General features: G+C 47.4%; 4 protein-coding genes across 4 annotated transcripts; 1 reads left to right on the forward strand and 3 right to left on the reverse strand.

Moving 5' to 3' along the window:
* Positions 1–3472: 3472 nt before the first annotated feature.
* On the forward strand, positions 3473–5057 carry LOC120691970. Its single transcript, XM_039975175.1, has 3 exons — positions 3473–3585; positions 4068–4137; positions 4234–5057. Exons 2-3 carry the CDS (start codon positions 4069–4071, stop codon positions 4795–4797), a joined length of 633 nt encoding a protein of 210 aa, XP_039831109.1. The 5' UTR covers positions 3473–3585; position 4068; the 3' UTR covers positions 4798–5057.
* A 298-nt stretch (positions 5058–5355) lies between these two features.
* Positions 5356–6868, reverse strand: LOC120692403 (protein SENSITIVE TO PROTON RHIZOTOXICITY 1-like). Its single transcript, XM_039975680.1, has 2 exons — positions 6771–6868; positions 5356–6652 (listed from the first exon to the last, which is right to left on the reverse strand). The coding sequence occupies exon 2, from the start codon at positions 6631–6633 to the stop codon at positions 5494–5496; it is 1140 nt and encodes a 379-aa protein (XP_039831614.1). The 5' UTR covers positions 6634–6652; positions 6771–6868; the 3' UTR covers positions 5356–5493.
* Positions 6869–13901: 7033 nt separating this feature from the next.
* Positions 13902–14683, reverse strand: LOC120688600 (subtilisin-like protease SBT3.17). Its single transcript, XM_039970966.1, has 3 exons — positions 14454–14683; positions 14140–14237; positions 13902–14042 (listed from the first exon to the last, which is right to left on the reverse strand). Exons 1-3 carry the CDS (start codon positions 14627–14629, stop codon positions 13966–13968), a joined length of 351 nt encoding a protein of 116 aa, XP_039826900.1. The 5' UTR covers positions 14630–14683; the 3' UTR covers positions 13902–13965.
* A 163-nt stretch (positions 14684–14846) lies between these two features.
* Positions 14847–17376, reverse strand: LOC120692585 (ammonium transporter 3 member 2-like). The gene is made up of 2 exons (XM_039975940.1): positions 16349–17376; positions 14847–15547 (listed from the first exon to the last, which is right to left on the reverse strand). The coding sequence occupies exons 1-2, from the start codon at positions 17283–17285 to the stop codon at positions 15138–15140; spliced, it is 1347 nt and encodes a 448-aa protein (XP_039831874.1). The 5' UTR covers positions 17286–17376; the 3' UTR covers positions 14847–15137.
* Positions 17377–20213: the final 2837 nt, after the last annotated feature.

Below are 20213 nucleotides of genomic sequence, written 5' to 3' on the forward strand. Positions count from 1 at the left end.
TGCATGGTGCCACAAACTTATTTGTGCATGAAGCTGGATAGGAAACTTCTAACTTTTGGGGGCATGTTCTTTGGCCTCGTAGAGTTATCTATTTGTCATATATTCTCAGAATGTGAACTGAGACATCTAGTGTAATGTAATTATAAACTTTTTATTAGCCTATGAAATGGATGCTCTGTTTTGAACACCACTTGAATATTCATTTTGGCCTTTTCTCAAACTTGTGAATTAAAATGATTCAAATATTAGCTAGAACTATCTTGCAAGATATCCTTCATCTCGGGGTAACCTCACCACACCTCTAACGAATGGTGATTGTAATCTCAGACAACTCATAAACCAAACGCTACCTGGCACTTTTATCTAGTCAGGCTTTTCTCCAGGGCCTCAACCAAACATCACCTGGAATCAAGGTCTGCCTGACCAGGCAATATTGCAATCGATCACAGGGAGGTCTCAGGCAGCTTGACTGCCCAGGCAAATCACCCAGGGTCCTATCCAAACAGACCCTTACTCCTCCATATTGAGATTTGGGTCGGCCATCTTTTGCGCCGATGGCCCAGCCGGCTTCCTCGCCGAAGAACATGGACCTGCAGCAATCAAAGTAATTTATCATTTACAAAGCAGTTACCATGCATCAATTGAGCCACCTTGCAGACCAGAGGAAGCAAAAGAAGCGCGGTAGGGAAAAAGGCGCTGGTGTCGAGGTCTGACCAAGCCCAATCCACCGTGGCCGGATGGGGATGGAGATGGAGATGGAGATGGTGGTGTATCCTAGCCGATCGATCGCAACCAAGCAACATAGTAGACGCGTCGGCGACGACGACGCGATCTGGAAAAAAATGGGCCGAGAAAACCATGCGATGAGCGATCCCCGAGCAGAGAGAGACGATGCAAGCACGCGAGGGAGAATGAATTTTTACCTGCCCTGCTCGGCAATGCTCGGCTCGGCTGCTCTCCAGCGGTAAATAACGTTGTGGTGGTGCGGTGCTGGCTGCGTGCTCTTCTTCTCCCATCCTCAGGGCCGTAACACTATATATTATGTATGGTATGGTATGGTATGGCCCACACGTCCAACAAACTTTCCTCCCCTGGAATAGAGGATGCCTGCCAATGAGATCCGCTCTCCGGCCCCACAAAACTCACGTTGCAATCGCCAATCAACTTGCCTACCAAGAAACCAGCTTGTAACGCGGCCCCTAGAGATGTTCTCAGGAGGATAAATATTGACCTCCGCAGATCCTCAACAAATTAAAATCCTGTCAATCTCTCCGATACGTAGAGGATTAGTTGAATAAGATTGGAATAGTTGATCATCTGTTCCTCAAGTTGAGGCTTGTCCCTCGTTTCGTTTTGGACGTGGGCTGAAGCCTAGCAGTAGGATGCAAATTGGTGATGCTCAGATGCCCCTCCAACTGTTTTTAGTTCAAAATTGATCTCATTCTAAAAAATTAGTATAAAATTTTGAACTAAAAAGGGTTGGAGGGGCATCTAAGGGTTACCAATCGACACCCCTACCTAGTAGTAGCAGAGGCGCAGTCGCTTGGTGCCGTGCAGATGGAAAAATTATAAGTGAAATTTAAAAATCCGGAGATGTCCTTTATGTTTTCTGATCTGATGATGAATATCACTATATGCGAAGAAGGGTTAGGTTTAGAAAAACAACAAATAGTTCCTAGCACAACTAAAGTTATCTCTGGCTGCTCAAATAAACCGGGCTAAATGACTTGAGAAAAAAATTATTATTAGATCCTTCAATTTATATATGACAATAAAACGAATCGTTTAAAAAAATCAAAACGAAGGGACTGAGTTTCCTTTCCTTTGAAGAGAAGAGAAGAGAAGAGAAGACCCTCGAATAAAAAAAAGAGAAGAGAATTTAAAATTTGGATCGGAACCGGACCAAACCCACCCAAGTACCCAACCGGCCCTCGCTCTCCTGTCTTCGAACTCTCGTCTCCGTCCCCCTCTTTGTGGGAAGGAAGAAAAGGCGCCTAAACCCTAGGAGGTTCGACAACCCCGTACTCGATGGTGATGCGGCGGCGCTCCGCTCGGGACTCGCTGGTGTGCCGCCTCCGCTTCTATACAGTTATATACTAGTGACGTTTTTTAAGAACTCCTGACTTAATTTTTTATGTTGCCAATAAACCATTTTCAGGTGTTTCCCACTCTCCACTTGTGCATCATATACCACATACTATAGCGAGTCTAGCTAAAACTTTGACATCTTCGCATCAGCTACTACTACAGGTAACTCAATTTATTATTTATGACATGGGGAAGTACTACCAAGTCCCTGCTTTTGTTTGTTGTTAACAATAATATCAGACATTGCATGGGGTCAACAAATTTTGAACATGGATAACTACATATGTGGCCTGTTGTTTTCACCGGGGAGTCCATTGAGATTTCCCACCATCGAGAACTGTGAACTGTAATGGTGGGATCGCAAGGAGTAACAAATTATATATAAATGGTGCCTATCTTATTATGAGAAAATGTGGTTCCATTCTCAAGAAGTCCAATTCTTGTCAATTCTATGTGATACACACGTCCCTTTTCAATTATATGAATGTATTGTTTCATTTCCGATCCCATGGAAGATGTGCTAAACTAACTGAATTTCTATTTGATTCCCGTGACATGTTAACAGCAGCCAATGGTGAACATGGAGGCACTTGCGTTGTCATAGACGACAAACAAAGCATCGCATCGCTGAACTGGATCTGAAGCGATACATGATTGATGCTTGCCATGCGTATTGGTTGCAGATAAGGGATGTAATAATTAGATGACTGGACGCTCGTAAGCACTGTTAAAATGAACTTGTGGCGGTGTAATTAGATGTTTTTCTGTTGGGCTTGTGGTATGGCCGTACGGGAGTAACCGAGTAAGAGACAAGCTCTGGGGAATCGGGAAGCTGTGAATGCGATCGAACATGTTGTCGTTGCTGCATTCTGCGTGATGGTATTGGCAGTATTGCACCTGTTTGGCTGTTCTTGGTGCGAAAATGATTTTTTTTTGAGAGGCTGGTGCGAAAATGAATGCTGAGTTTTCTCTTGCCTATTGGTGCATGTCGTCCATGCCCCTTGCAATGCAGAAGCTGATAGACTCGCGAGCCCACAAAGCTTTTAGGAATCGTCGGGGGCCGGCCACATGCCCACATGGTCTCTGTGGGCTTCGAGCCCGCGACGAATAAGAGGACGAAGCGGAGAGAGGCCTCCTCTTGGCTTGCCTGATGGCTGGCTCTCCTGTCTCCCAAGGAATGGCGTGTGCGGCTGTTGGCTGCTCGTGAGTCGCGAGGGGTACGGTGGAGATGCGACCCCGGGGAGGAGGAGCCCCCGCCTCTCCTCCTACCCGCCGCCGACACGCTGCTGTGGCGTGGACCAGCTCTAGTGTAGAAGCCACAGGCGAAACAAGGAGGAGGCGGAGACAGCTTTAAAGGAGGCGCGCGCGCGTGCACCCGGCCGAGCCGATCCACCTCGTACGCGATGCTCTTGCCCCCTCTCCGTCGCTCAGATTTGTTCGCTGCTTCGCGGCGTCTGCGTGCTCAGATTTGCTTGCTGCTTCGCTGCGTCTGCCTGCGTGAGATCGATTGCTTTCAGAGGCCTTTTTGTCTCTGTATGCCGGGGATCATGGTCTTCGCCGCGTTTGCTTGATTGCCTCTTATTTGTGGATTTGGAGAACCTAGGGATTTCGTCGTTTCTTTCGGAGGGCATTCGATTGAAGAGTTACTTATGAAATGATTTCCTTCCAAGTAACAACCGTGGGGATTGTACTGAACGGGCCATCAGTGGACTGCAAGCCAGGAGAAAAATTGATTCCATGGGATTTGATTTTTTTTAATTAAATTGATTCCAACTGAAGCAAATTTTCAGTTTGGTTTGGTTTGCAGTGTGTCCTGCTTTCCTCTCCATTGAGTTGCTGGAAATCGCCTCTAATTTTCCGCTCTGCTCAGCGTGCTCACCACGCCTGCGACGCTTTTCATTCATGCCATTGTTCTCTTCCCTGGTCTAGCTTCAACTTACAATCTTACCGCATTTTTGTTCTTCGCCGTTGGTGTGCAGGATGTTGGGAAAATCACCAGCATTGCCTTTGGTGACTACTGATACTACTGCGTTCGGCTTCTACACTACTGTAAGACGCACCGTTTAACTTGTCCCTCTGCAAGATGTTTGTAAATCACCTCTTCGCAAGCAATGGTCCTTACAGTTACACGTTTTATTCCTCCAGGGCAATATCTTGAGTTCACCGGTTGTGAAACTCTCGAGCAAGAAATGCCGACGAAGATTGCATGTCCAGCAAAACATTGAGCTTGGGAGACCTCGAGATGCAAGTCGGAAATGGCGGACTCTATCAGCTGATCAAGCTCAAGCTTCTGTTTTAGATGTTGATGAAGAGTGCAAACAAGTGCTCACTTCCCTAAAGTTCTCCAGTGAAGACGCTGAGAAGATGTTGAAGAAGGCATTTGGATGGATCCACTCACCATATTGGAGTGAAGAGAGAAAGAAGGAGGTTCCAAGTGCTGAGGTGGTAAATGGAGTGTTGAACTACATCAGGAGTCTCGGGCTATCTGATGAAGACCTTCACAAGGTGCTGAAGAAATTTCCAGAAGTTCTTGGGTGTGATCTTGACAAGGAGGTAAAGCTGAATGTGAGCAAGCTGGACAGTGACTGGGGAATTAATGGGAAAACCCTGCGGAGTCTTCTTCTGAGGAATCCGAAAGTTTTAGGCTATAATATTGATTGCAGAGGGGATTGTATGGCCCAGTGCACCCGTTGTTGGGTTAGGTTCTAAATGTTCTGTTCTAGTACATGACCACATGAATGTTCAGAAGCTTCAGAGGGCATTCCATTGGCTGTGGGAAAATTGAGATGACATTTCACTGTGCATTTTTCTGTAAACTAGCGCCTGGCAAATGCAGCAGCACCAGCGCTTTTGTAGTTGATGGATATACACTGTGTTAGTTTATGTATACATTCTCAAAGAGCCAAACAAATACTGTCTGTAAGAGAGTTGCAATAATCTGTGACACTTCAATCATTTTTTCTTGTTCTGTTCTGGATTGCTGTTGCCATGAGCCCATGATTGTCTTATTATGATCCACCATTATCCTGACTTGTTTCCAAATATAAAGGTGAAAAACGTAAAAGGTGGTAACAGTTCGGTGGTATGATTCTATAAATTGCTTGCTTCCAATTGAAAGATTTCTTTACAATTCCTTTTACTTGTAATCTGGTTTGTATCGGATGCAAGATTTACTAGATCCTTTTTAAAGTTGTGTTGAAATAGATTGGTCAAAACTATTACGCATTTACAATGACCTATCATTTTGGGTTCTAAAAAATTCACTCAAAAGGGGAAAAGGTAATTTGCATTTGGATATGTTTAGTGTACACTTTCCTAGTTGTTCTACAGGCTAGCCAGTTAAAAAAGTTCTAAAACTATTCATCGTTTTTCTGTTTCTTTGATAAATCCAATCATGTTCAGGGTCTAGAAATCAGCAATTCCTGGTGCCCCGAAGAGATCAAATCCATCGAAGTCACAGGAATAAAGGTCCATCGGGGAGAGGGACCCTCGCCCGTCGTCCAAACATTGCCTATCGGTGAGAGCAAATCCTTTGATGTCAGAGCAGCTGAGATCATCAAAGATGCTATCAGAGAAGCACTCCTGATCGTTCGCCATTCTGCTTACTGCCTCGGTTCCCATCAGCATCTGATCAGAGGCATTGCCAAGGCCATTGGCCGCAGAGTGATCCGCCGCGTCGTCCTCCTCGGGCGGCAGCGCCGGCGCGTGGCCGTCGAAGGCGGCGACGTGGCCGAAGAGCTTGTCCTTCCGGGAGAAGGACGTGCCGCAGGAGCAGACCCATCGGTCGCGGCCGCAGTGCTTCTCGTGCGTGCGCAGGTCGGCGAGCACGGAGAAGCGCTTGACGTTGCAGCGGCGGCAGGTGTAGCTCTTGTCGCAGTGGCTCCGGCGGTAGTGGTTCTTGACGCAGACCGCCGTCTTGAGCGGCTGGAAGCTCTTGTGCTCCCTGTTCCGCTTGCACCCCACGAAGGGGCACGAGTAGAAGCACCGGGCCGCCGACGCCGGCGGCGGCGCGTCCCTGCCGGGCTTGGCGAGCGCGGCCGCCGTCTTGTACTCCTCGCCGTGGCCGCGCATGTGCATCCGCAGGTTGGCGTCGCGCTTGAAGCCCTTGCCGCAGACCTTGCACGAGTGCACGTGCGGCGCCAGGATCTCCTCCTTGCCGAGCTCGATCACCTCGTAGGAGCCGGCCGGCGGCAGGCGCTCGTCGTCGGACGAGTCGCTGTCCCCTTCGCTCGGAGTCGCCGCTCTCGGCGGGGACTTGGCGTCCTCCTCCGCCGTGGCCCCGCTGGCGGCGGCGAGGGAATTGGAGATGGAGACGAGCTGCACGGCGATGCAGCTGAGCTCGGCCGACACGATCTGCCGCGGCGGCTGCGGCGCCGAGCAGATGATGCCGCGGAGGTGCGCGATCTTGTGCTCCAGGAAGGTCAGGTACGTGAGCACCGTCGTCCTTGGGTCGTCGGAGCCCGAGCCCCCAGCTTCTTGGCTATGATCGTGCAGCTCACGATGAACCTCCATCATGGAGCTCTCAACATTGTTCCAGACCTCCATGATCGATCTCAAACAATCCCTGAAGCAGCAAGAACGTGGATCTATCATCAGCCAATGCAGAGAAGGTGATGGAACAGAAACACAATCCAAACGAAGTAACAACAATCTTTGTAAAATGCATATCGGCGTCTACTTACGAGAGAGAATAATCTTGAATAATCGAGTGGGGGTTGATCAAGTTCTGTCGGATCACCCGTTGGTCTTTTGTGTGTCGGTGCTGACTGATGAAGTGCGTGTGTCCAGCTGAGCTAATCAAGCTGGTTATATATATAGGGTAATGGAAAATGAAGCTGCCCGGGGAATCAGGCAAGGGTGCCATTGCTGCTGCCGGCGCCACGTGTGCGTGGGCTCCATGGCGGCGGCGGCGCGCTGCTCACGGCCGGACTTGGTCACCTCTTCCGTCAGCGTCAGCGTCAGCGTCACTGTCCCCGGCAGGCAGGCAGCTGAATGGAAGACGGCAGGCGGCACCGAGGGAGGGCAGCGCACGGCCGGGTTGGTTGACCGGCGTCGTCTGGGTGTCTCGTGGTGGTTTCTGGCTGTGGCTGGCTCTTGGGGCTCTGCTTTGGGCCACGAAAGCGACCCTCCCTGGCCTTTTGAACAGCCCAGATGTAATCCCCCACGCGTTGAAAATAGCCATGGGCTGGTTGACCTCGCCGGAGTGACTGACTTGTCAGCTGGTCGCTCGTTTGCCGGAGCTCGGCGGTACGGTGCTGATCAAGTGATCAGTCTTGATGGTTTGCTTCAATGGTGGTCACCTCTGTTTTTGTCTCGGAGTCGGAGGCCTGACCACCTACCTCATACATGTCCCATTTCTCCCTCTCGAGCATCTGGCTATCTCCAGATGTTCACACTAGACACCGCCGTATGCCTTTTACTCTCTTACTCTTGGGTATCTGATTGCGGGCGTAGGTTCACACCTAGCAGACACCCCGACGATAACGTAGGTTCTCTCTCTCTCTCTCTCTCTCTCTCTCTCTCTCTCTCTCTCTCTCTCTCCCTCTCTCTCCCTCTCTCTCCCTCTCTCTCCCTCTCTCTCTCTCCAATTTCTTCTTCTAATCGTCCATACGATTGTTGGCCTGCAAGTCATATAGTATGATGCTAATTCGAGTTGATATCAAGTACACAGGCTAGCAATATATAAAAAGATATATTATCTTAAGCAAATCAAAATGAGTTATATTACTACGAAAATATTTTTTACAATGAATCTAGCAACGTTAATCTATATCTATACCTATTTATAAAGTGAGTAAGGCTTCTACCTAAATTTTTGTTTTGCTCTGTCTTGTGTTATTGATAGGTCTTAGTCCATCCTATATGCGAGTCAGACCGACCCCTTATGTCCACGACTCGATCACGTAGATACATACAAATTAATGTAGGGGTACCAAAACGTATCTGATACTTATACCAACTTTGTCCGTAGCAACGCACGGACAATTGCCTAGTATATATATTTCTAAAGCAAATAAGGTTTCCATAAAAATTTTTGGTTTGAACCGTCTTGTGTCATTGACAAGTGGATCTTAGTTCATCTATTATGAGATTCGGACCAACCCTCCATCCACGGCTCAATCACGTAGATCCCTACAAATTAACGAACAGACAATTATATGTATCTGATGCTTATACCAATTCTGTCCGTAGCAACGCACATGCATAATTGCGCATATGCTATAAGTCAGATGTGGATATTGATGGTCAAAGTTTAAAATTTATATTTGGGACAAAATTTTATATACGAGGAAGTATTGAATGACATGCCTGCCGTCAGCTGTCAATTTCCCTTCTTTTACTCAAAATACTCTAGTATATTGCTACATATATATACACTTCTCGTAGGCCACATAACCCATGTATGATGTATGCGCGTATTGAGAAGAAAAGCAATCAACAAAGACTTTGCAGGTTTATTATAACACTAGTAAATTCATGGCAAGTCATCTGTGAGCCTAGGCATACAGTTTAAGCTACTACCAGTAAAGTAACCAAATATTCTAATAATAAAGATCATTCCCTTTTATTGGAGCTTATCTGGCAAGTAGTGAGTAGTTACCAAGTCAAAATAAACTAGAGAGCGCAATAATCCTAGCATTGCCCAGCAGGTAGCAAGGAGAGTTATCCGATCGTCCCGTCTTACGGGTGGGTTTGAAGGCCGCGAAAGGGACCTTATCTGCCCCTTGGACCTTTTTGGGCCGCAGCCCACGGCTCTAGAAACGTCGTCATGCATTCATGCATCCACGTGCGTGAGGAATAGGATTCATGATGAAATAGCTTGTGCAAAGAAGTGTCTAGTGTTATATTCATGCAAAATGAGTGGTGATTTAATAATAATGTATTCCGGTAGATTTTTCGGTTCCCGCCTATTTCCGTAACCATTATATTTTGTTTCCGCTTCCGTACCCCGCTATTCCGCTACCGCTCCCATTTTCGTAATAAAAAATGGAAACGGAAATGGTTGATGAATTTTCCCGCCCGTTCCCGTTCGTTTTTCATCCCTAGCTATCACTGGCATGCTAATACTGAAATTCTTTTTTACCCATCATTGGGCTCGCTAGCAAGGACGATGTGCTCTCAGCTGCACGGTTTTGCCGGCGCGCGTCAGAACAAAAACGATCCGAATTTGCCTTCTAATTGTGTGCTTCTGGAGGCGATGCTAATGGTGGCTACCTGCAGGTTTTAACAGTAGGGTGAGTCAGTCAGTACTGAGAATGTGGCGTTGATGTACGTCGTCAGCTGTTTCTGGGTAGGATATAACATAGGTTTCCTTTTACTTTCTGACGAGACTGTAAACTGTGAATTATTGTCTTGTTGCAATGTTTATGGACAGGATCAAGCAAGGCCCTTTAACTCGAAAATATGTGCCTTGACATCACAAGTTCAGAACATGAAAAGTGGTGCAAGAGGTACAGCTCACTGATGTGGAGGATGTGATTACTTGGAAGTTTAGCCCTGATGGCCTGTACACGGCAAAATCAGCTTATGATGTTCAGTTCAGAGGATCTTATTGCTGCTTCCAACCGAAGAGGGTCTGGTCTGCACATGCTGAGCCCAAGCATAGATTCTTCATGTGGCTCTTGGTTCAGGAAAAGATCTTGACGGCTGATAAACTGATAGAGAGACATTGGCCATGCAATCCTTTGTGTTCACTATGTCGGCAGGTGCCTGAAACTGCAGCTCACGTCTGCCTGCATTGCCCGTTTGCACAGCAAGTCTGGGACCTTGTACAAACATGGACGAGTGGCATGATCAAGAAGCCAACAGCCAACATGACCATTGTCGACTGGTGGACTCAGGAGGTGCGCCTGCCAACAAAGACGCAGCGAAGAACGTGGGCAGCGATCAACATGTACACAGTTTGGAACATTTGGAAGGAAAGAAATAGAAGGACGTTTGAAGCAAGGGAGGCTCAACCGGTAGTGGTGCTTCACCTAATAAAAGAGGAGGTTAACCTGCGCTCTAGAGCGTGTGGTCATCCAGTGGTTACTTAGTTACTAATGTTATCCTTCTTAGTGTTAAGAGCGAGCTTAAGTTATTTATGTAATAGACCTCTTGTAAAACTTTGCATTCTCCTCCCTCTAATATGATTCGGCAGCGCTCCTGCCCAGTATTCAAAAAAAAAAAAGAACATGAAAAGTGTTGTGCGGCCGAGGAGAGGGGAGGATTCTGGCCCCTCACCCGGCGAAAATCAGGCCCACATGGCTGGCCCATTAACTTTTGTGGCAGGGAGTCCGGCCACCGCAAAATATGGGCCACGGCCCAGGGATCCCCAGGCCGTGTACTTTTCTTGTCGAGTCTCTCCGCCGACATGCCCTGGAAGACATCATCGTCTCCGCCGCCTCCGCCACCACGCAGATGCTCCTCAGCCCTCAGGTGCAGAAATGTAAGATACTAGTGTTAGGCGCGCGGATAAGCAAAGAACTTAAAAAGAGATTATAATGGAAGTGGAAATAGGGAGTAGTTGTGAGTACTAATACAACTGCAGGTCTAGTTGATCGAACTAAACTATCTTTAGTTTACATATATTACATAAGAGTGCGACATTGTAAATTACAATTGGGATTGCATGGGTTGAAGCGATCTAAGGACGACCTATGCCGGGATGGTTGTTGATCAGCCTTGCAGTTTGTTGGTTGATGCGCTGCATATAGAAAAGTGTACAATTATTTTTTATTCGCTTGAATTTGTAAGTGCTTGGTAATTAAGGATCTTGAGATGGTGGTCAACAGGGACGCACTTGAAGGGAGCGAGGTATATATGAGCTTTAATTTCTATCTTCTTGTTCAGCGTCTATGTTTCCATTCTGCAGGCTAGCGGTCAGAATCTGCCTAGGCTCAGTTTGGATGACTATACCATTTCGAGCCGTGTGCAAAATGTGAAGAAAGAAGTTCAAAATACATGAGAATCGGTTGTATGTTAACCATATTTTTGTTTCCGAGCAGCTCAAAAAGAATATGAAGATTGGCCGGCCAAGTGCCAACCATCCCAAAACAACAATCTAGCACTCAAAATACAGTTCATCAGATAATACAAACATTCATGACTAATACTATGGTACGGGGTTTCAGGATCTCAAATTATATTCGGGGATAATACTTTGACCGTATGTAGATCTCCTAACTACTTTGGACATTATTTTTCTGATTGTACTTATTCTATTTTAAATTATAGATCGTTTTGATATTTATAGGTGTGTATATTTTTTTGCTATGTATCTAATTATAATTGTATATATATCACTATATTTTTAGAGAAGTCAAAATAATCTATAATTTGAAATGAAGTGGAGGGAGTACTTATCAAGGCCGGTGCAAATGATGATACGCCTCTTTGCTGTAATCGCTTCCTTAATCACACGAAGCACCCTTCTTGACGATCGATTGCAGTGGTATGTACGTAGGGGTGGTAAAGGGCCCAACATTTTGAACTAGAAAATCTAAGGATCGGGCCCTAAAAGGGCCGGGCTCTAAACATATGTATTTTTGAACTAAAAATTTTAAGGGCTTTATTGGGCTGTGAAGAGGCCATTAGGGCCATGGCCCATTACCACCCCTATGTACGTATAACAAGATACAAGAGTAGAATCGATTGATGATTGGAATGACAAATTAAAGCAAGCAACACCGAATACTAATATAATAAACCAACAGGTTGCTCGTAAGAAATCGATCTATCAATGCAATAAATTAATTAAATCAGGACGGAGCATGCAGGAGGCTTAAGTCTGCGTCCTGCATCGGCTCCGGCTGCAGCGCCAGCTCGACATGGATGCCTCCCTCGCCGCCACACACCAGGTAGAAGTCCACCATGCCGTCGAGCTTGTTGCCGCCGCTGCGCACACGCTCGGGCCTGCAGCCTGCCGAATCCGAAGTCCACGTCCTACATGTTGAAGCGCGGGGAGCTCCCCACGGCGACGCAGGTGGGCCCGACGTCGCTGGCTCGTTGTAGTGGAAGGTCTTGGGCGTGGCCTCGTACTCCTCCAGCCTCCGCTACACGGCGAGTGCTCGTCGACGGGCGCACGTGCCGGGTAAACCGCCAGATGATGGAACTGCCATCCTGATAAGCACAGCCGTAAGAAAAGCCGATTTTCAGCCACCGTGGCCAGGCTGCGCGGGGGCCTCCCCGCCCCGATTGTAATCGTAGATTACGGGAACTCAATCATCCAGAAATGTAAGATGTATCTTTATCTATCTATACTATTAAAATCGAAAATAATTGAAAACCTTTCTCACCCACATTTGGTCTACTGTATTCCTCACGCTGGACTCACCTGTCAGAATCGAGGGAGGTGGGAAGGGGTGGTGACCCATAGAAACCGAGAGTTGCAGCGTGTTTCTGCCAAAAACTTAATTTTTTCCTCACCAATCTCTCAGCTACCAGCCGGCCAAACTTCACCCATTGTTTTTCGGACCCGGCCAAACTCCAGAGTCCAGATAGATGCCGCACGGCACGCCGGCGGCGGCACCCCTCCCACCTTGATCGTAACGCTGCCCCTCCGACCCTCCCGATGACGCCATCCACGGCACTGCTGCCTCCCGTTCCTTAGCGCCGCTCCTCCTGGACCCTGCGCAGTAGCGCGGCGCACGGCGGCACTCGTTGGGCGCGCGCGAGGCAGCCGCAGGGTACCCGTCGACAAGGCTCGCGCCACTCCCGTCTGTCCGCGCGTGGAGGCGACATGGCCCCCACGAGCCCGCTTCCCCGGACGCGTGGATGGAGCTTAGCCATGGAGAGGCCTACCCTGAGCTCAAGGCATTCACTGCGGGATGCGCTGCATTCGTTCGTCGCCGGCGCCCTCGCGAACTACAGCATTGCGCTGCGGAGGAGGAGGTCGTGGGCATCTGCAGCGGTAGAGGATTGCTAGGTCGGCTGTCGATGCGTGGCAGCGGAGAGGAGCGGGAGAAAGCAGGTGGCCCGGTGAGGGAAGGAGAGCGGCGGGGAGCATGGTGAATTGGTGATTGACGGAGTGAAGCCGCGACGAGTGTGTGCATGCTGGATTAGGATGTGGGGCCAGGCACCCACGCAGGAGGAAGAGTGGCCACGGGGCACTGCACACTGCTTTGTAGAGTACCTTCAGAAGTTGATGTTCAGACTTGGGCAAACAACGCTAGCATGATGTTGATTTGAGATTCTAAATTGGTGTCAATTTGGGATTGTAAATTGAATGTTTTGCTCAATTAAAACTGACTGTGTGTCAATTTGAGATTGTGAAGATTGTAAATTTAATGCCTTGCTCAATTCTGTTGAAGCTACTTTGAAACTGCAAGCGTTGCTGCTTTCACATATTTTTGAAGTTGTTGTCGCTCTCACCCAATATCCTACGGTGGCGCATGCTTTGGCAAGAGCAGATGTCCGTAGCTGCGCGCACGAAGTCGTTGACGATCACCTCGCATCGGGAGTCGCAGAAATTGTTGTCGTCACAGAAGTTGTTGGCAACACGCAGGTTTTTTAATTGGCATCTCCGCACGTGCCACCTTACTAGTAATATAAAATGTGCTTAGTTTGATGGTAATATGAATCTTGAGGAGGTCTATTTATTATGACGCACCAGCACCATCATGGACCTTCAATTTGCTGGGCCTCTTGGCTTCAAAAACGTACTCGGGCTGTAATTTGGTTCCAACTGAGTTAAGCCTAGTCATCTTATGTGGGCCAGGTCTATTGTGTTCCTTAACACGTTATATATAGATGGGCTAGGATCGGATCGGAACAACTACCACAAGAAGGATAAATCACAAAATAAGGTTGCCCAACACGAGTAAAACCGAGGTTCTTCTTTTTATGTTTGGCGAGGGAAGAGATTGGTCGCCGGCTCGCCGGCAGGATTGAGATAAATTAGCTGACGCCGTCGAAGTTGCTGCTCATCAGCGATAGCGTGGCGCTCGGCAGCACCCGGTTCACTTGAGGTTGCTCTGCACAAATAAAAAACAAATCAGATTACAAGATAATATATAATTAACAATATAATATGCTTAATTATTAGCGAGGAGATGAAATTAGCTTGCTTACTCTTGACGGCCTCCAGCTCCGACGGCGTCAGCCTCGCCGAGAACCCGCTCATGACGTTCCTGTAGTTGTACACCATGGCCGCCTTCGCCTTCTCCTCACTTCATCCATGATCCATCCGCCCCGGCCCCCAGAGAAAGACAACAACAAAATTGGTGAGCCATTTTTCATTGCCGTGGAGTCAATTTGTTGGATTGTGGTCAGATTATTCCAGCCGAAGATCATGGCCGATCGTGTTGAGACACACACACACACACACACACACACACACACACACACACACACACACACACACACACACACACAAGCGTACGTACCCGCCGAGGGCGGCGGCGAGGATGCCGAGCTGGTACTTCTGGCAGTCGACGCCCGGGGGGTGGGGGTCGACGTAGACCAGGTAATTGGCCGCGCCGCCGCCGTCCATGGCGCCAGCAGACGCCGTCGCGACTGCGAGGAGGACGAGAACGAGAGAGATGGACGCCGGATGCTTCATGGCAAGAGATACGGTTCGTGGTTCAGCCGAAGCCGCGATGTGTTCTCAGGCCGGCAAAAGTTTCTGAGGAGAGGGGATCGGACGAGGGGTCCGCAGTGAACGGCGGCGCTCCACAGTCGGGACGGTAGGGAATGCCGTTACCACAGCTCCAAAAATAGCAGTCTCCCAGATCCTAGCTACCTCCTCTCTTCGACATGACATGGAAAGATGAGTCGAATGCACAACGAACGAACAAACTTGTTATGGACAGACTTGCTTCTTGACCCATTACATGCATTCATGCTTGCATTGTGTCAATATGATTTACATGCCTTTGATCTGAATGAAGAAGAAAAACAGAACGTATTTTACACGTCGCAGCTGACGAACATTAATAAAGATTCAGAAGACCAAAACCTGAAGCCTGCTAGTATCGCTTGGTTTCTTCACGACGGCCGGTCGGTTAACACGATCGGCGGAGCAATATACATCAATGATCATGCATTAATGCGCGGGCAATCTCCCATCATCAGTTGGGGGGAGTCGCTACGGGCGCGACGGCGGCGCGGCCGCCGTGCTCGGTCTCGTCGACGCCGTGCTTGGTGCTGTCGTAGACCTCGCCGTCGCCCCAGAGCGCGTAGGCCTCCTCGCCGTGCACGGCGTCGTCGCCGACCAGGAGCTTGTCCTCGGGCATGCGCAGCGGGACGACGGCGTTGACGGCGACGCAGATTATGGAGGTGACGGCCACGTTCCAGCCGATGACGAAGAGCGCGCCGGCGAGCTGCTTGCCGAACTGCGCGCCGCCGACGCCGCCGTAGAAGGCGCCCTGGGAGTTGGTGACGGGCAGGAAGAGGTTGCAGAGGGTGGGGTCCGCGAGGAGGCCCGTGAGCAGGCCGGCGAGCACCCCCATCACCAGCGCCGCCCAGCCCTGCACCACACCTGCGTCGTCCGATCCATCATCGGCGCAGAAAAGCCATGGATGCATACAAGATCAGATTCAGATCGATAGCGAGGTCAAGAAGTAAAACCACCAGGCATATATTCTACTGCACAAAATTTGGCAAAATAATGACTGTAAACGTCTGAATGCGACTGAAATTTTGTCTGCAATGAAAAAGCTGCTGAATAAAAGAGACAGATTTGTTGACCTTGACTTTGCTTTACTTTAGTTGTGGTGATAAGTACTGACAACAGCGACAAAAACGGCACACCCACACAAGCATGAGATTCGTGACCCCCGACGAAATTTCTACGCGTGGCTATTTTAGTAGTATCTTGCACTCGCATCAGAATCCAAATAAAAAGATTGTGTCCATACTCTCTGTTTGTAGCGGTTAACGACTGACAGGAAACCTGATGAGGAAATTTGAATAATTAGGTGCACAAACAAACAAGAGAGGTCAGGTCACTGCTAGCTATGGGAAATTAAAATGCTTTCTTGCGTTGGTGATAGGTTATGTTTCCGAGCTTTGGCTGGCATACGATGAATCTATCAATAATGCAAGAGCAAGATTAATCAAGTTGCTTGATTGACACTAAGCGTAGACGGGAAAATTGTGGTTGCTTGCCAGGTAACCCGCGCCTCCAGTTTTGCTGGGCGCACAACTCTTTTGAATTCAAAGTCAAATAGTCAACCAGCATCCGACGACGATAATCTTGTCCGCGCCGCGCGCTCGTGCTCATCACCGTTGCGAGAAATTCAAGGAAGGAAGGAGAAGAATACTAGTAGTCCGTACGTACCTGCGGCGGGCGTGATGCAGACGAGGCCGGTGATCATGCCCTGGACGGCGCCGACGACGGAGGGCTTGCCGAAGAAGATGACGTCGAGGCAGGTCCAGACGATGAGGCTCATGGCCGTGCAGACGTTGGTGTTGAGCACCGACATGGACGCCACCGTGTTGGCGGCGTAGGGCCCGCCGCCGTTGAAGCCCGCCCACCCCATCCACAGCAGCCCGGCGCCGGTGAGCGTGAAGAGGATGTTGTTGGGCGGGAACCTCTCGCGGTCCCTCTGCGCGCGCGGGCCCACCCAGTAGGCGGCGGTGAAGCCGGCGAACCCCGCGGAGAGGTGGATCACGTACCCGCCGCAGTAATCGATGACGCCCCACTGGAAGAGGAAGCCGCCGCCCCAGACGGAGAAGGCGCCCACGGTGTAGGAGAAGGTGAGCCAGAGCGGCACGAAGAGCATCCACGCCAGGAAGCTCATCCGCCCCAGCAGCGACCCGGCGATCAGGACCAGCGTGATGGCGGCGAACACGCACTGGAAGTAGACCACGGTGGCCATGGGGTAGAGGGGCTCCGCCGCCGGCGTCTCGATGGTCGTCCCGTCGGCGTGGTAGTGCGCCGTGGCCGGCAGGCCGGCCTGGCCGACGAGGAAGCCCTGGTTCAGCGCGGGGCGGGCCTTGCCCCAGATGGGGATCAGCTTGTCGCCGAAGGACATGTTGTAGGCCCAGGTGACCCAGCAGATCCAGACGGCGGCGAAGGCGTAGAGCGCCATGAAGGCCGAGTTCACGGCCCACTTCTTCTTCACCACGCCGCCGTAGAGCACCACCAGACCCGGGAAGCTCTGCAGACCCACCAGCGTCGCCGCCGTCAGCTGCCACGCGTTGTCCCCCTTGTTCAGCCACTCCGGCGCCGACGCCGAGCCCTGGTACGCCAGCGGCACCCCCGACGCCGACATCTTTTTTTCTTTTTCTTTCTTTTCTCTTGAGGAGGCAGGCCACAGCCAGGGGAGTGAAACTGTCTGCCTGCTAGTAACCTCATCAGGAGGAGCTGTTGGTTCCCGTTATATTGATAGAGAGAGTCAGGCTGTGGTGTGAATGGCCTCCGAGCCAGCAGCTGAGCCGTCGTCACCTCTCGAGTTCTGAGTTCTGACCGGCGCACCAACCACCAACAAATTAAACAAGTGTTTTTCTTTTTTCAAAATACGAAACAAGTGTTAACTGGAGAGAGAGATTCTTGCGGCCGGGAGCTGAGAATCTTTAGGCTAGGTTAGCAAGGAGATGCAGATGCATGAACCTTGACAGGCGCGCGCGTTTGAATATTCTCTCACTTCCTTAAAAAAAAGAATATTCTCTCACCAGTTCACTGCATGGAATCACATAGCATCATTTCAAGTTTAGTTGGTTCACTAACATAACACATTTACAACCATCCCAAAACAAAGTTGGTTCAATGACTTTCCTTCTTGGTTAGAGTATTGAAAGAGCAACCACCGTGCATATTGTCTTCTTTGTTTCATTTTCAGTAAGAATATAAAGAAAAGAAGTGGTTTTGATGTCTTCACAGTACAAGGTTTTTGCCCCCCCGCCAGTTTCAACAGCGAGCATTGAGTGTGCCTTTTCTACCTTGAAGATCGTCAAAATAGGGCTACACAATATGATGGAAGATGAATTTCTTTGCAACAGCTTGCTAGTATATATGTTTATAAGTTAGGCAAAATGGCCTCCGTACGGCTCATTTCTAGCTCCGCCACTGGTTCACTGCGCCTGTCGCTGTGTATGACCTTTTCCTCTCTTTTTTTGATGAAACAGGTAACAACTTTTTTCTGTGTGGCGTGAAAATCAAATCACAGCACGCGCTTAGCGTTGATTTTTGCAGGCCTAGGCCTACGCAAGGAAAGGTTCTTGCCAGATACGATAAAGCCCATTAATAATTCAACAGAGTTTGATTTACTCTGTACCATACATTTGCAGCTCGCCATGTTGTGGTAAGCTGATTGGTGCTTGTTTCATTCTGGTCATGCATATGTGTACTTCCCTGACATACTCTATTGAGATTCAATTCTTAGAATTAAAAATTAATAACGAGTACTGCCACACGTATAACCATTTGTGTACATCTTGTCTACCACAACTTATTAGGATGTAGTGATTCTATATATCCACCTAGATGGGAAACTCGATCATCAATATATGAGCAGTTTAGAACTTTCGATGCGTGTTTGTAGCCGAGTTACGCACAATGGTTGTGCGTGCAACATTCCCCCAAAATAAACATCCACTTCTCAGATACTTTATACTAAATACAGCGAAAAACCATGTAGTCTAGTGGTCAAAAGAATCTCCGTAGCATCTCAAGTCTTGGGTTCGACCCCATAATAGAGAATATTCTAAAATTTAATGATGTTGCGTTCTTAGTGATAGGCGACGTTCCCGTCGACAGTGAGACGTCTGTGGTGACTTCATCAATCGAGAATTTGCAGGTTCAGTCTTCAAAGATGCTCATAGAGGTAGTATTTGTGTATGTGCGTCCATAAATGTGAGTGTACGTGCGTTATGCGAGTATCTGGGTTGTACTGTGTAATCTTAAAAAAATACACTAATACATCTATCTATTATCTTATTATTTGACCAACAAACGGAGCCTCCACGTTCGCTCTCAAGGCCTAGAAATTCCCATGTTAATCAGAGAAAAATAAAAAAAATAAAAATTACCCACCACTGCTATTATGATAAAAATTAGCCTAAAATACCCCTATACCTAATTAAAAATTAACCACCAATGCCATTATGAAAAATTAAATATAAAATACCGTTTAGCTATGTATCAGTTACGAACATATACTATTAATAAAAACTAAAGCTAACAACAATCAATCAAAATAAAACAAAAATAAGAATAATTATATGCATAATATTATTAAAGCTCAACAAATCAAATTGTTACAACAATCAATCAAAATAAAACAAAAATAAGAATAATTATATGCATAATATTATTAAAGCTCAATACATCAAATTGTTATTATATGTAAATCATATTTGAATTATTTTAACCAACAATAAGACATAATTTATGATAATGAACATGATGATGTATGATAAAAAATAGTATAATCTCTAAGTAAGGATACAACGATATTGAAATTTTTGAATTTTTAATACTAGCCGCGCAAATGCGCGGGCTATACGCCTAGTTATCTTATTATTTGACCAACAAACGGAGCCTCCACATTCGCTCTCAAGGCCTAGAAATTTCCACGTTAATTGGAGAAAAATAAAAAAATAAAAATTACAAACCACTGCCATTATAATAAAAATTAGCCTAAAATACCCCTATGCCTAATTAAAAATCACCCACCAATGCCATTATGAAAAATTAAATATAAAATACCATTTAGCTATGTATCAATTACAAACATATACTATTAATAAAAACTAAAGCTAACAACAATCAATCAAAATAAAATGAAAATAAGAATAATTATATGCATAATATTATTAAAGCTCAACAAATCAAATTGTTACAACAATCAATCAAAATAAAAGGAAATTTAGAATAATTATATGCATAATATTATTAAAGCTCAACAAATTAAATTGTTATTATATGTAAATCATATTTGAATTATTTTAACTACAATAAGACATAATTTACGATAATGAACATGATGATGTATGATAAAAAAATAGTATAATATCTAAGTAAGGATACAACGACATGTAAATTTTTGAATTTTTAATACTAGCCGTGCAAATGCGCGGGCTATACGTCTAGTTATGCTGGAAAAAACGAACACCAATCAAATGATTTCCAAAGGAACCTCAATATACTAAATTCATAAGTTAAAGCCAAAAAAGCTTTTCTTCCTAAGAAAATACAAATA

Source organism: Panicum virgatum, chromosome 9N (assembly GCF_016808335.1).
Source record: "Panicum virgatum strain AP13 chromosome 9N, P.virgatum_v5, whole genome shotgun sequence".
NCBI lineage: Eukaryota > Viridiplantae > Streptophyta > Magnoliopsida > Poales > Poaceae > Panicum > Panicum virgatum.

Coding starts and splice junctions, on each gene's coding strand:
- LOC120691970 (XM_039975175.1), top strand. CDS start 4,069: ATGTTGGGAAAATCACCAGCATTGCCTTTGGTGACTACTGATACTACT. Junction 4,138..4,233: donor CGTTCGGCTTCTACACTACT/GTAAGACGCACC, acceptor TTATTCCTCCAG/GGCAATATCTTGAGTTCACC.
- LOC120692403 (XM_039975680.1), bottom strand. CDS start 6,633: ATGGAGGTCTGGAACAATGTTGAGAGCTCCATGATGGAGGTTCATCGT.
- LOC120688600 (XM_039970966.1), bottom strand. CDS start 14,629: ATGAAGCATCCGGCGTCCATCTCTCTCGTTCTCGTCCTCCTCGCAGTC. Junction 14,238..14,453: donor CTCGCCGCCGCCCTCGGCGG/GTACGTACGCTT, acceptor TCATGGATGAAG/TGAGGAGAAGGCGAAGGCGG. Junction 14,043..14,139: donor GGAGCTGGAGGCCGTCAAGA/GTAAGCAAGCTA, acceptor TTATTTGTGCAG/AGCAACCTCAAGTGAACCGG.
- LOC120692585 (XM_039975940.1), bottom strand. CDS start 17,285: ATGTCGGCGTCGGGGGTGCCGCTGGCGTACCAGGGCTCGGCGTCGGCG. Junction 15,548..16,348: donor CTGCATCACGCCCGCCGCAG/GTACGTACGGAC, acceptor CGGACGACGCAG/GTGTGGTGCAGGGCTGGGCG.